The sequence below is a fragment of the Aulostomus chinensis genome, chromosome 16 (assembly GCF_037954235.1).
Source record: "Aulostomus chinensis isolate RoL2024-O1b breed Wild chromosome 16, RoL_Achi_v1.0, whole genome shotgun sequence".
Taxonomy (NCBI): Eukaryota; Metazoa; Chordata; class Actinopteri; order Syngnathiformes; family Aulostomidae; genus Aulostomus; species Aulostomus chinensis.
Window position 1 is genome coordinate 22,880,827 of NC_141335.1, and position 13,286 is coordinate 22,894,112.

The 13,286-nt window shown below is 39.8% G+C and overlaps 1 protein-coding gene across 2 annotated transcripts in view; it reads left to right on the forward strand.

Moving 5' to 3' along the window:
* Positions 1-13,286, forward strand: part of klhdc3 (kelch domain containing 3) — a 32,825-nt gene that overhangs the window by 6,802 nt on the left and 12,737 nt on the right. For both annotated transcript variants that reach the window (XM_086180681.1, XM_086180682.1), the window contains exons 7-8: positions 65-151; positions 1,429-1,537. In XM_086180681.1, coding sequence (XP_086036807.1) covers positions 65-151; positions 1,429-1,537 — 196 coding nt within the window. The remainder of the gene's footprint in view (positions 1-64; positions 152-1,428; positions 1,538-13,286) is intronic.

Consider the following 13,286-nt stretch of genomic DNA (forward strand, 5'->3'; position numbering starts at 1 on the left):
AATCTACATTGTCAATCACAGTTCGTTGATGATTCGCTTCTGTGTATTCCATCCTCCTTTGTAGTTTCCTATAATGGAGAGCTGTACATATTTGGAGGATACAATGCCCGTTTGGACCGTCACTTCAATGATCTCTGGAAGTTCAGCCCAGGTGAGTCACCATTTGTGTTTGCTAGATGGAAAGATGTGTGCTGCATCTGCGCTGATGACTATTTAACCTCTTTAGACAAAAATACAGTAGTGGCTCGCTCTACTTTCCTTCACTTGTGCTGTGGAGAGCAATGCAGACAATCTTTTCCCCTTTCATTGTATTGTCTGGCTGCTCTCTTTTCACTATACCAAATGTAAATTGCAGATGGTGTGTCCATTTTTTTATTTAAACCAGATGCTGTCAAATGAAAGGGGGATGATAAATTGATCTTCAAGGTCTTTGTTTCTACTTTCAATTTTGACCATATTGATTCTCAAATTAGTCAAAGTGCTTTCTTAAAGATGCTCTGGTTCGTTCCATACAATGTTGCAGGATGACCACTCTTCGTGGGGCTGAGTCTTTGTAAGGAACTGTAGTAATCAATGAGTCCAGACCTGATGAAGGTGATTTTTGCAAACATAGATCAATGTAGTTATACAACAAAGGAAATGCATTTAGACCACAAGACCTGGTTTTTAAGTCCATTTGATACATTAATTGCTAGTTTTCTCTGTGCACCCATCTACTTTTCTACCCCTATCATTTTGTGCCACACTGCCAGAGAACTTTCACATTGTGGCACTAGTTGTACAGTGCAGTATCATAACATGCAACCACGGCTTGCAGTCTGTAGCACATGACAGTATAATAATCGTTGAAACACTTGGTAGCAGGTGTGTCCCACTAAAGTGGCTTTTGCTAGTACCCGAACCTGACATCCACTGTTAAATATGTGGACATGTTGCTGTCCACTAGAGGGTAGCACTGCAGCTGTAGTACTAATTATCAAAACCTGTTGCCATAGAGATGCAATGATGCTGGTGTCTCTAAGAGTGTGAGGCTGCACAGTTCATCCTTATATGGACCAGCTGACAGCTGCACTATTGTCAGGTATAATGCACTTCAGCAGTTTGTTCAAATAGGGTTGCTTTTTGCTTTCCCCTTTGTGTTTCCATATCCTTGGGTCTTGTGTTTGTGGTTAAATTGCAGAAAGCTAAATGAACTCCTGGCATGTTGTCCATTTAGAGTTGGATTTCTCTGACTGGATAAAACTTGAACTATAATGAAGCCATATAGATCAATATTTTTTTAACACTTCAGGTGATATTTTATGAAGAGCTTGTGTCAGAGAAGGTCAGCGGAGTCTTTATAGGTATAGCTAGTTATTACTTAATTTTACCAATATTATGTCCTGCTGCTGTTTTCATTGTCATTCATTTGTGTGCGTGAATCTACAGAAGCCTTCTCCTGGAAGAAAGTAGAACCAAAGGGGAAAGGGCCATGTCCACGGAGACGCCAATGCTGTTGCATGGTTGGAGATCGAATCATCCTCTTTGGAGGAACCAGGTGAGCTAAAAAATGTTAACACTTGATAATCCCTTTTTGTATGTTACTGGTTTATTTGTACATTAAACCTAAGATAGCTTCTACGTTTAATACTCTTGCAAGTTTCCTTTTTTACTGTCCTAATGGTGAATGTCTTGTGTTGCATTTTTATTTAATTTCTATTACAGGCATGGTAAATTTTCCCTACAAAAATGAGAACACACCATGTTCCTTCAAGACAATTCATTTGTTCCACTTTATTGTTGACACAGTGTTACAGATGACTTATTCAATGACTTCCTTATTTGACCCAATTACTTTCTTTCCTTTACACTTTGGAAAAGGCATAAAGAATACATCTATGCATAAAGCTACAGTGGCCACATCCAAATTCATGCTAGCAAGCCTAAAGTTTGAGATAAAGGTAATGTGCAGTACATTGACATGCACATATACAAAATATCTCAGTAACTACTCATATGCACGAGCGCAGTTGGGATTCTTAATGTTTTTATCATCCATCCATTCATTTTCTATCCTGTTAAGGGTCGCGGGGGGGCTGGAGCCTATCCCAGCAGTTTTCGGGTGAGAGGCAGGGTTCTCCCTGGACGGTTCACCAGTCCTTTGCAGGGCCAACACATGTAGACAGACAACCATTCACACTCACAGTCACATCTACGGTCAATTTAGAGTCTGGATTAACCTCGTCCCCTCTTGCATGTCTTTGGACTGTGGGAGGAAGCTGGAGTACCAGAGAGAACCCACACAGGCACAGGGAGAACATGCAGACTCCACACCGAAAGAGCCTTTGCCCGAGCCAGGGCTTGAACCCGGAACCTTCTTGCTGTGAGGTGTCAGTGCTAACCACTGCACCACTATGCTGCCCTATTTTTATCATAGATTCCAATATTCTGCTGTTGTTTTGCCTTGTGTATGATAAGATCTTCAGCTGTCACTGCAGGATGTGAAAACCTGTGTTTGTCAGCTGAGCTGCAGTGCCTCTCAGCCAAAGTGAATTAATGCAGCTGGCAACACTGATTTTGCTTTGTCAGCTTTCAGCATCAAAGTTGTGAAGCTGTTGTATTCCAAATGTCTTACTTTTAAAAGTTTGATTGCAGCTAGACTTCAGAGACGACTTGAGGCAGTCTGTTTATGAAACATACTGTAGATTGTTAGAGTGAAGGTTGTGTTTGTCATCCATCCCAGTTTTCATTCAGTCTTAGGTTTATTTGTTTTTCAGTGAGCATCAGCATGACCTTTTTGTGTGTGTTGTATATTTAAGAAACATCCGGAACTATCATTACACACTGAGTTTTATTCACATCACTGCTAGAAATAGAGTTGCCAAAAAGTGCACTGTTGTGCCATTTATGTCTAAGATCTGTCTGCGTGATTACACAGTCTTTGTGCTGAGTTGAAAATCTGTTTGGCTCAGTAGCCGAGGTACAAAAGGCTGAACTACAAATGACAGATCTGTTTTCAAAGATGCATACAACTGAGTGGTGTATTACAGAAATTTACAATCAGCATATTATTATTAAAGTTCATAATAATTAATTAAATTTTTTGTCTCTGCTAAATTTCTACAACAATTCTACTGCTCATCTGTCAGCTTGTAAATATTGAGGTCATTCTACAGTGTTTGATAAGGCCACATTTAATCATGTTAGACCTGTCAGACTTCTAACAATTACAGCATACACAGAAGACATTGCCTCTAAATGGAGAGGTTGAAATGTTGGACTCTTGTTCTAATTTATTTTTAAATTTATTCTTAAGTTCTCGAGTATTATTCTCAATTTTTAGATTTAGGTATCAGTTCTAATTCATGTGAAGTACAGCCTCAGAGGCTGCAACAAAGCAGTCTGTGAAGTTAAACTGTCCTGTTCTCTTTATGTGCCAAATTGAGGATCTGGCATCTGTAGACAGCAGTCTGCGATGATTCTCTCATTGGCCGTAAGACAGTAGTGATTGCCGGGGGTTTGTACTTGATAAGGTGCCACTGGGCTTGTGACGGGCTTCTGATAGGCCAGTAGCCAGTGGAGTAATGAGGTAGCTAACGGCATTAGAATGGTTCAGAGTGGTCCGGGACCTGGACTGCAGTTATCTACCAGGCTGTGTTATCAGCCGGGCTGTGCTATCAGCCAAACCCCACTGGGATAACCTGATAGTGGTGATCAGAAAACTGTGGATAAGAGTGCTCTCAGCCCCACTACGTCTACAGGCCCATAGGTCCTTGAGACTTCAAATCATTGGCTGTATTATAATCTCCATCAATTCTTGTATATAGACTTTTATACACGTATATGTCATCTGCAAAAAAAACCCAAACATTTTAAGGAAACAGGAAATTGCAGCCTCTTGTTCCCTTACATCTATTTTGAGATATTTACTTTTTTCTAATTTTAAAAGCAGCTCATGTAATGTAAAGAAACACTTAATTGATTGCTTAACAGTTGCAGTGATTGTTAACAAATTTAAGTCTACACTTGAAGCTTACGTTAGTAATCACTAGTTATTTTGCACCGACTATATTATGGAAAACGTGACTAGTAGAATTCACAATCTTAATTATTGTTACCAAACCATGCTGCTAATCTAGCAACTTGTAGCCTTGCCTCTGAAATTCCAGGCATCCCACCATGCATTCTGCACAGTCTATATTACTGATCAAGAACCAGCAGGAAATAACTGAACATATTAATGCCTTTTTCAAATGTTTACATTGGCCAAAAAGGGCAATACTAACTGCTCCAAATGGCGGCCTTATAATTAGAAGTGTCCAGTGTTCACCACCACATCTGTATACTGTCATGAAAGTGTAGTGTCTTGGTGTCAGGCGGCTCCTCTGGTTATTATGAATTGGACTCTAATATAGACAAGCCGAAGAGAAATATATTGTTAGTCACTGCATCACAGAAGTGGCGGTTATTTGTGGAATGGTGCTCGAATCTCAAAGTTGGCATATGGTAATTTCAATGCAATGATATTGTGTGTGGAAATATACAAAAAAATTAAATGCCATACACAAAACAGCAAATCAACAATTTGGCTGTGTGCTCATAAGGCTTTTATTGTGGTTGATGGGTATGATTGTGCATGGTAATGCAGTCAGTTGTAACAAATTGTGTTCTGTTGTGAAGAGTAGTCTGTCTTAATTATAGTTGCCTGTGGCAGGGGTAACACTAAACTGATTTTTGTAGTACTCAGTCTCCCAAGGCTAGCTTCAAGAATTTGAAATACATTAATAATTAGTGATAACATAAAATTTCATCCTTCAGCTGCCACATGTACATAGTAACCAAAGCAGAGCACTTACCAGTGATTCATGTTACGTGGTACGTAGTGAGTGGCTGCTGTTAGCCATGGCAATGGAGTATGCCATTGGTGTTTCAGCTTTGTCTACACCTAGTTGCTTGGGAACACAGATATTGTGCTAGACAGCAGTCGTACCTGACAATGTTCGATGGGTGTGCCATACATTGCTTTATTTTCATAATACTATATTGAAATTCCAGCCCTAGTATTGAAGTAGTATTGCAATATATCATAATAAAATCCTGTCATGATCCATAGATGTTGTAGCAGCTATATTTCAATGTGTTACTGCTGTCTGAGTTACACAAAAAGTTATATGCACTTAATTTTACAGAATGACGTTATAACAGTTCAATTTAGCGTGTTCAGCAACAATGTACAACAGTGCAACTTTGCAAATATTATACTAATAAATTAGAATGGACATGTTGAATGAAATGGTTTTGACTTACTATGTCTGATGAGTTATCAATAGTAAGGTATGTGATGTACATATTATGGAAATACCCAGATGATACACATCAAGTTGTATTTTCAGCTTTATTTTGAAATTGATGTGATTAAAAATCACACTGAGGTCCTTTCCAGTACCCTAGCTGTTGGAAATGTGATGCATTATTTTTATTGCCTAGTTTTAAATTGCTGAGAATGATGGTACTTTGTGAGGGTTTTTTTGTTTTGTTTTTTTGCCTCTTTTACATTATGTCACTTTAAGCCAATACATGTTTTTCAAGAAGTTTAAGCTTTGCTTTGTTTCTCACTGGGATTAGCCCAGGATGAGCTTTAGGGAGTCATGATTTCCTGTTGTGAGCAGATAGGGCTGGGGTTGGGAACTGGAGTGTCATTTGAATCACTGGAATGATGGAGTGCGTTAGCTTTGCAGAGGAAGAAATAGAACACCACCCAATATCTCAATTATCCTTTTAAAAAGTGTTATAGCAGATTTTTTGAGGAAAACTGGTCCCATTCATCTTTTATTGTCAAGTTAATGCATCTTTGTGGTCCTTGTGATGGAGGGTTTTCATGTTGCACAGCATCTCTTATGTTTTGAGTCTGGACAAACATGTTGTCTCCTGTTACTGCACAAATAAGGGCATGATGCTGACAGGCCCTAAGCAAGGTGGCCACACAAGTTCCCTCTACAGAACTGAATGTTTGTTATTTACACGAGCAGACTTAAGCTTCTTAAACTCCCATAAGTGTGTGCACACAAGATACACAAACACATTTTGTCGCTTCCTGTCTCACTTTTCTGTATGCTTTTAGGTCTTCAGATGTTTCATAACTAAGATTATGTGTTTTGACTGTCACAGTTTTGCTCTGATGCTGATCAAATGTATTTGATTGTGCTATCTACTTAATGTGAATGTTGTCTTTTAAACCAACCATGACTGTGTGTTTACTTTTACATGACCTCACAAAATGAGGGCAGGTAACTGGGCTAAAAAGTTATTGGTATCTGTCTCAGTGCAGTTGACAAATGCCTGCACAGACCACCATGAATTATTTGTTGGACACCTTGCTTGTGTTTTTTGCGAGGCTCCTCATTCTCATCGGTCTACTAAGGAAATTGTGTTGAAATTTATGGTTACATCTTGTTTTCCTGGGTTGGTTGTCCTTCAAACTGATCCAAAACAGAACCCCTCTGTTGATATTTCTTCCCACTGCGGGAATAATTTATTACTTTAGAGAAGCACAATAAAACTATTAAGTCCCAAATCCCGCTGCTTTCAAAGGGATTTTCACTGACTTGTGTTTATATGCGGTGTTGGAACTTAGACATCAGCAATGACAATGTAGATTCTAAGGAACAAAACAATATTGTGGGTGATTTAGATTAAATGAGCATTGATGCTTGCATGGGATTTAACTGTGTCATTGGTTTTCATGGCAGGGGATTAGTTTGTGCAGGATATCTTTTGGGAACATGTCGATTTGTTTTTAGTACACACTTGGGGTGCACACGATTCTTAAACGAGCAGCGTGTCTGTGTGAGTGAATGACAGGCTGGGCATTAGTGGCAGTCTGTTGAGTGCCACTTACGTCAGTGTAAACAGGCCTGCTGAGCTTCAGAGGGGCGTGAAATTCTGCCCCATCTCTGATTTATTACCTTAGGGAGCATTCTTTCTCACGGAGTGCAATTTGATATGCCCTCAGCACCTCTGCTACTCTCATTTACTGAGACCTGCTCGCTGCCCCACGAAGGACGACCTATGCATGACTAACTCCACCTGCACTGACCTTCAACTACGCACACAATCAATGAGTAGCGCACTTTGCTAAGCCCTCTACTTAAACCTTTTTTCTCACCATCCAAAGAACTGAAAAAGTTGAGATGCATATGACGAACATGCCTCATGGATTATGGACTTCTAGCCAAGCTTATGTTGTCACTGTTGGCAGCCTTCACATTCTGTGTATAGTAGCTTACAACTAGCACAGGTTGGGCTAAATCAGGAAGTATTTTAAGGGAGGGAACAGGGCATCCTATGAGGGGCAGGATGTGAAAAAGGACGTGACAGATTGGCATGCTGGGAGCAGACAGCTTGGAATCTGTGAAGGGGAATCTGGCACTGGCCCTGAGACTACTTGGGCATGACGAGTTGTATTCATACGTCATTATATTTTGGGGGTATATGTTTTATCATGAATATTTATGACAGATGATGGATTTAAACCATAGCTTTGAATTAAGCTGTGACTTTGTGATTGAAGGCTCATTACTGTTTGAAAAGTGATCCAAAACATTGCAGATTTTGGGCTTTTCTGGTTTTTCGACACCTTTGTGGGGTCTGTTGTTCTTCAAAGAGGCATTGAATTGCCTTTCACTAAGGACAGGAGGGAGCAATGGCTGTGGCGTTTTAGGCACCGAACGATCCTCTTTGATGTCTTCACTTCATTTCAACAAACCAAGTTAAGGTCTGTGACCTGCATGCACTCCAATAACATTAAAAATCTAATTATCATAGAAATTTATGGGCGCAGAGACAATAATTAGGGGGATAATGGAAGAAAAAAAAATTATGAATTTTTCTTTAAAAGGGACAGTATTCTGTGGGCTGGAAACCTCCTCCACTGTTACATTTCTGATGTATGGCCATCAGCAGGGAGCAAGTATTAGACTGACTGTTGTCTGTGTGTATTATTTCAGATTTATCATGTAAAAATATCTATAAAAATATAGAATGTATACTGTAAAAGAATTATATATTATACTATGATTATACATCCATTATTCGCATTCACTGGTTCAGTCCTTCAGTCAAATTGGTGATGGGTGCCGAGGTGTCCTGCACTCAGTTTCATTCCGTCATTGTCCATGTTTTCTGGGAGAGCATGCCAGTTATGTGTATTTTCCTTTGAGTGCATGTATTCACATGACTTAATGAGTCACAGCTGATGTCAGTGGTACACAAATACACGCACTTGCTTTGCTCTGCCAGCATTAATGCACGTGCTCCATTTGGCAGTTCATTCATATTCTCACTGGGTGTATTTTGTGATGACATTCCTAAAATATATACAGAAGGTTAGAGATCTCAGTTATTAATTTTCCTGACTTCTTATCTAGTTTGAAGATCTTGTTTTGCTCCCTTGAAGTGGATAATGCTGAGTGTAAGAGTACATATATTTTAGAGGTATAAACCCCAATCTGTATTAGTTTTAAAATAAAATTGAAAACAAATGTACTTGTAAGATTTCCTGCCACTATTGCATTTTCAGCTACAGAGAGTGTGTGTGTGTGTGAGAGAGAGAGAGAGAGTGTGTGTGTGTGTGTGTGTGGCTATTAAAGACTCTGAACAAGAGGAAGACCACATAGCAGGTAATCTCATGTGTAGCCAAAACATTCCAGCCCAAAACCTCTTGTTTAATCCACCAAAATCTCACCATGATATTTAATCTGTGAGGAATTTCACAAGTGATTTCCAAACAACAATTTGCTGAACCAGAGACCTTCTGCTATGTCCCAAGCTTGTTAAGTTGGTCTGGAAGGTCAAAAGGCTGGTGCCGGAATATCACATATAATGCCATTCTGCATCTTATCAATGGCTGAAAGGGCTGCTGTTATGATAGTCCAGCTGGCTAAAGTGTGGCTTATCATTGCTGGACCTGATAGTTCAAATGTTAGTGTAAACACAACATGAGGGTGAGGCAGAACAATTTTGAAAACACTTCATGCTTTAAAATCCCCATTTTATATTCTTCTTTATGTTAATTGCAAAACTAAAATGACAAACATTATGGCAACAGCCGGAGAGACTCTTTGCTCCATGGATACATGCTTATCATGACACCATACACATGTTGTTATTTGCCCTTCAGTGTCAAAGGCTAGGCTGCAGAAGTTTCCTCTATTAATTATCTGTGTGCATGTGTGTGTGTTCTTAGTCTGAGATAAAACCTGTCAAACAGTGAAGGTGACCTCAACAGGATGTGGGGCATCTCGCGCGTGCAGTAGAGGACCTTCGGGCAGCACAGCGCCACTGTGATTTACTCTTCAAAGACAAGCACATGATAGTATTTCATCTGCGTCTTAACCCTCCTTAACCCACAAACAGCCTGTATACATTATGGTGTCGTAGTGGTGAGTGTTACACAGCAGCTCAAATAAACAGCCTGCATAGGTGGCATTTTGTTATGTTGTTCTCCAAGTGAATTGACATGTCTAAATAATAGTACTTCAGCCTTTTATTTACGACCATCATTGCAACCAATGAACATCAGGTGTTTGTGTGCCCCTCACATCCAACAATGCGTTACTGTGCAAGCACCTGATACAACACAAACATAGCTATTTATTCTTTGTGGTGAAAAAGGTTCGAATAGCACTGTTTGTTTGAAATATGGATAAAATATGACCATGTGAAACGTAAAATAAACAACAAAGCTTTTGTTGATTGAATGAACTGAATGTTTGATTTTGCATGAGAGGGAAACTGGAAGAAATATTAACTTCGTATGAAAAAGTATTCTGATGGAAGGCGTTAAACACTTGTCTGTAGCTTGTCTACACTTTTCATTGTTTTCTTTTCTGAGCGTCGCTTTAAAAGTAACTGACCTTTACTGCAGTTTTACAAGTCACAGTTGAAGAGTTGGGCTATCAAGGAAGTAACTTATTTTCATAAAATGAATCTACAAGGTGTTTTGGAGAATTGGACTAACCAAGCCTTCATCTTGACCAGCTGTGTTCAAGGTCCATACACATGGTATTTGATGTTCTCCTCCTTGTTTTAGAGGCATCAACCCATCCTGATAAACCGGGCTAAATTTGTCCAAATTAAAGAGATAAAATGCGTACCTGTGTACAGACTTTGCATGTCCAGCTTGCGCTTCAATACCATGACCAAGTCCAGCTATAAACTGCACAAGGGCTGCAATTTGAGACAGGTATATCGTTAAGGACGGGTGTTGCCTCAGTCTAATCTGAAGCCAGCTATCAATGGGAGCCAGCTGTAGTTGAGGCCTCACCCTCTGCATGGGGCTTAGGTTTGGACAGCTACAGGTCTTAATCCACTGTCCAGCCACAACCCAGGAGGGGGCACAGATACCTAGGTGAGACGGTGGAGATTAAGGCAGGAGAAATGCATGGGAATCTGTTGTGCGGGGTTCAAGCCAATTAGATTTGTTTCGGGAAGTTTGCTTCCAACCTTTCACTATTACCATTTCTCCAACTGCTTCTATGACTGTCCTTGCTTGATTCTTATAGGGGCAGTGTAGTGTTAGATTTTTGCTCAAGATTTTAAAATGAAAATTTGAAATTGATAATTTATAAATGCTTTGCTGCATTTATTTATCTGCATACAGATAAAAAAGCAAGAATTGAAATACAGTCTAATATGAAAAGATACTGTATGTTCTGCTATGACCAAGAATACGTGGGCAGTCTAGCCACTGTCCAGCTTCAGTTTTACTAGCCAAGTCTGCTAAAAAAAATTATTCCATCATGGTTTGCTGAATGTTTTGCCCATTGAATCAGAAGTAATTTAAAGATTGCAATTTTTTTTGTAGCTCAATAAATACCCATACTTGTTCCCAGCATTTTAATGGAATTTTAACTCAAATATAAAGTGTAACTGAAATCCCTTGATGCATGTCTGGCCATCCTGATAAGGTGCTTTGCAGGAAGTTGTAGTGCGTGATGAGTTCCTGTGAACTAGATGGTTCTGAAAGACCAGAGTTCAGTAGGATGTAGAGAAAGGAAAAGGATGCAGATCATATCACCCCGAGAATGAGGACATGGCCAATGAAGCCACTGACAACAAGGGTTCCAGCTATACTGTAAACATCATTGTTTGTATTTAAAGAGCAGAGGTGTAACTTAATGTTTTTTTTCTGGACACTTTATCTGCATTGCTAGTAAAAGCAGACTTTTTAGCTTTTAAATTCCTGGACACTCAATTGGGATGCTTCCCATGCTCTGTGTTGTTCCCTCATTAGTTTTAGGACAGTAGTTCAGCTCTTTCTTCTACTGTTTTGGAGACCAAGGTTGGAGAGATAATGAGGTGTGGTAGGCAGTGCATTGCTAGAAAGGGCAGGCAATTGGGTGATTAGACACCCTCATTGAGTGTTGTTTGAAATAGCAACCTGTGTTTTTTTAGTGGGGGAGCTGCATCACTCAGGCCTCATCCAGACTGGGAACCACTGCTGCTGAAGGGGGAGGAGCACTTTCACACATACTGATACTTTGCTGATCGAGTAACAAAGTGAACCATCAAACACCAGGATGCCACATAAAGTCGAACACTTTCCCGCTTCCAACTCCTGCCAGTCTATCAGACACCTCTTACCACCCCTTGTTCCTACCCCTGCTTCTGTGATCCTCTAAAGCCTTTTCCTTTTTGTGATGACCAATAAACTATTACCATTCCCTAATGTTCTGCCAAATTTCACACCCAGGCTAACATTATCCATGAGCAAGCAAGAAAGCCCTGTCCCACGGATGCAATTGTCAATTCTCTTGTTGCTCCTATAATAGCGTCCTCTTATCTGTACCCTTTCACGCGTCAACATTCAAGGCCTAATACCCTCTCCATTTGAGTAGTTGACAGTTACAGTACTGCAGTGTACTCTTCAGATAAAGGTGGTACATTTTGTAATGTCTGCTTTGTTTATGCTATTGTCATTCCCACACATGCAATAGCTAATGAAATTCTGGAAGGATGGACCTGAGCCACTGGTGACATATAATACAAACGCTGCAGCTGCATGCTCAACAACAGCCTTGTATCCAGTGCCTGACTGTCTGGTTGTGTCTTCTTTTCAATATTGTCCTAACAGATACACTGTTGGGTTCAATGCCACTAATGATGACTGTTGAGGTTTCTAGACAAATGTATGGCAAATTTTACACACATTTTCACAAAGTCAGCTGAAGAAAATGCGAATTAAGGCATGTTTCTAATCCACTTTCCTTAAGTGACTATTCAGAGTTGGTTGATGTAGAGGATCAGTACTTGATTCTCTAGTCAGGTATCTTTTCAGAAGAAGAAACCAGGCAAAGTGGGGGCTTTTGCTTTTCCTCTCAAACCACTGACAGACATTCAATGCTTCCACATCTTTAACTTGCACATAATATGCAAAGCAGGTGCATGTTCTGACATTAAAGCAGTTGTCACTCTGAAATATCCAAAAAGCGGCTGATGGCTTATGAATTTAACCAGTTGCATTTAATGTGTGTATTTAAAAGTCAGCACAAACATCTAGCCTGAGTTAAAGCAAAAGAACACAAGAAAGAGTATTTTAGCACTAGCTGGGTTCCCCCACCCACCAACAGGGATGTGTGTCTGCCATTATTGCTTGAAGACTCTGAAAATCCTTTGTAGATAATCACACTTAACAAATACACAAGCATGCACATTTTGATGTCTGTGTCCATCATACATGGAAACATGTATATTTTAGGAACATTGTACTCTTTCAGGGGTGTTGAAATCTCATAATTTTCATGAAATAACATTATAAGTGGCGACCTGTCCAGGGTGTACCCCGCCTCTCGCCTCTAGCCGCTGGGATAGGCTCCAGCCCCCCCCCCCCGCAATCCTTAACAGGAATAAGCGGAAGACGATGGATGGATGGAACATTATAAGTGGATGTTAACCAAAATGTAGCATAGTCCACAAAATAATAAGCCAAAAAGCTTGTGGAGTGTGTCAGGTGGTACTCCAGGGCTTTCTCATGGAGTGGAAGATACACTACACCTTCTTGTTTCATGTTTTTTCTTTATTTTTACTACTTTCTGCATGATAGATGCATATTGAAGACATCAGATATATGAATCAAGAAATATGGAATTATGTATAAAGGAAAAATTGCTAAATAACTGTAAATATGTTTTATATTTTAGACTCCTCAAAGTAGCCGCCCTTTGCTTTGTTGACAGCGCTGCAAAACCTTGGCCTTCTCTCAATGAGCTTCATGATCACCTGAAATGGTTTTCATTTCACAGGTTTGC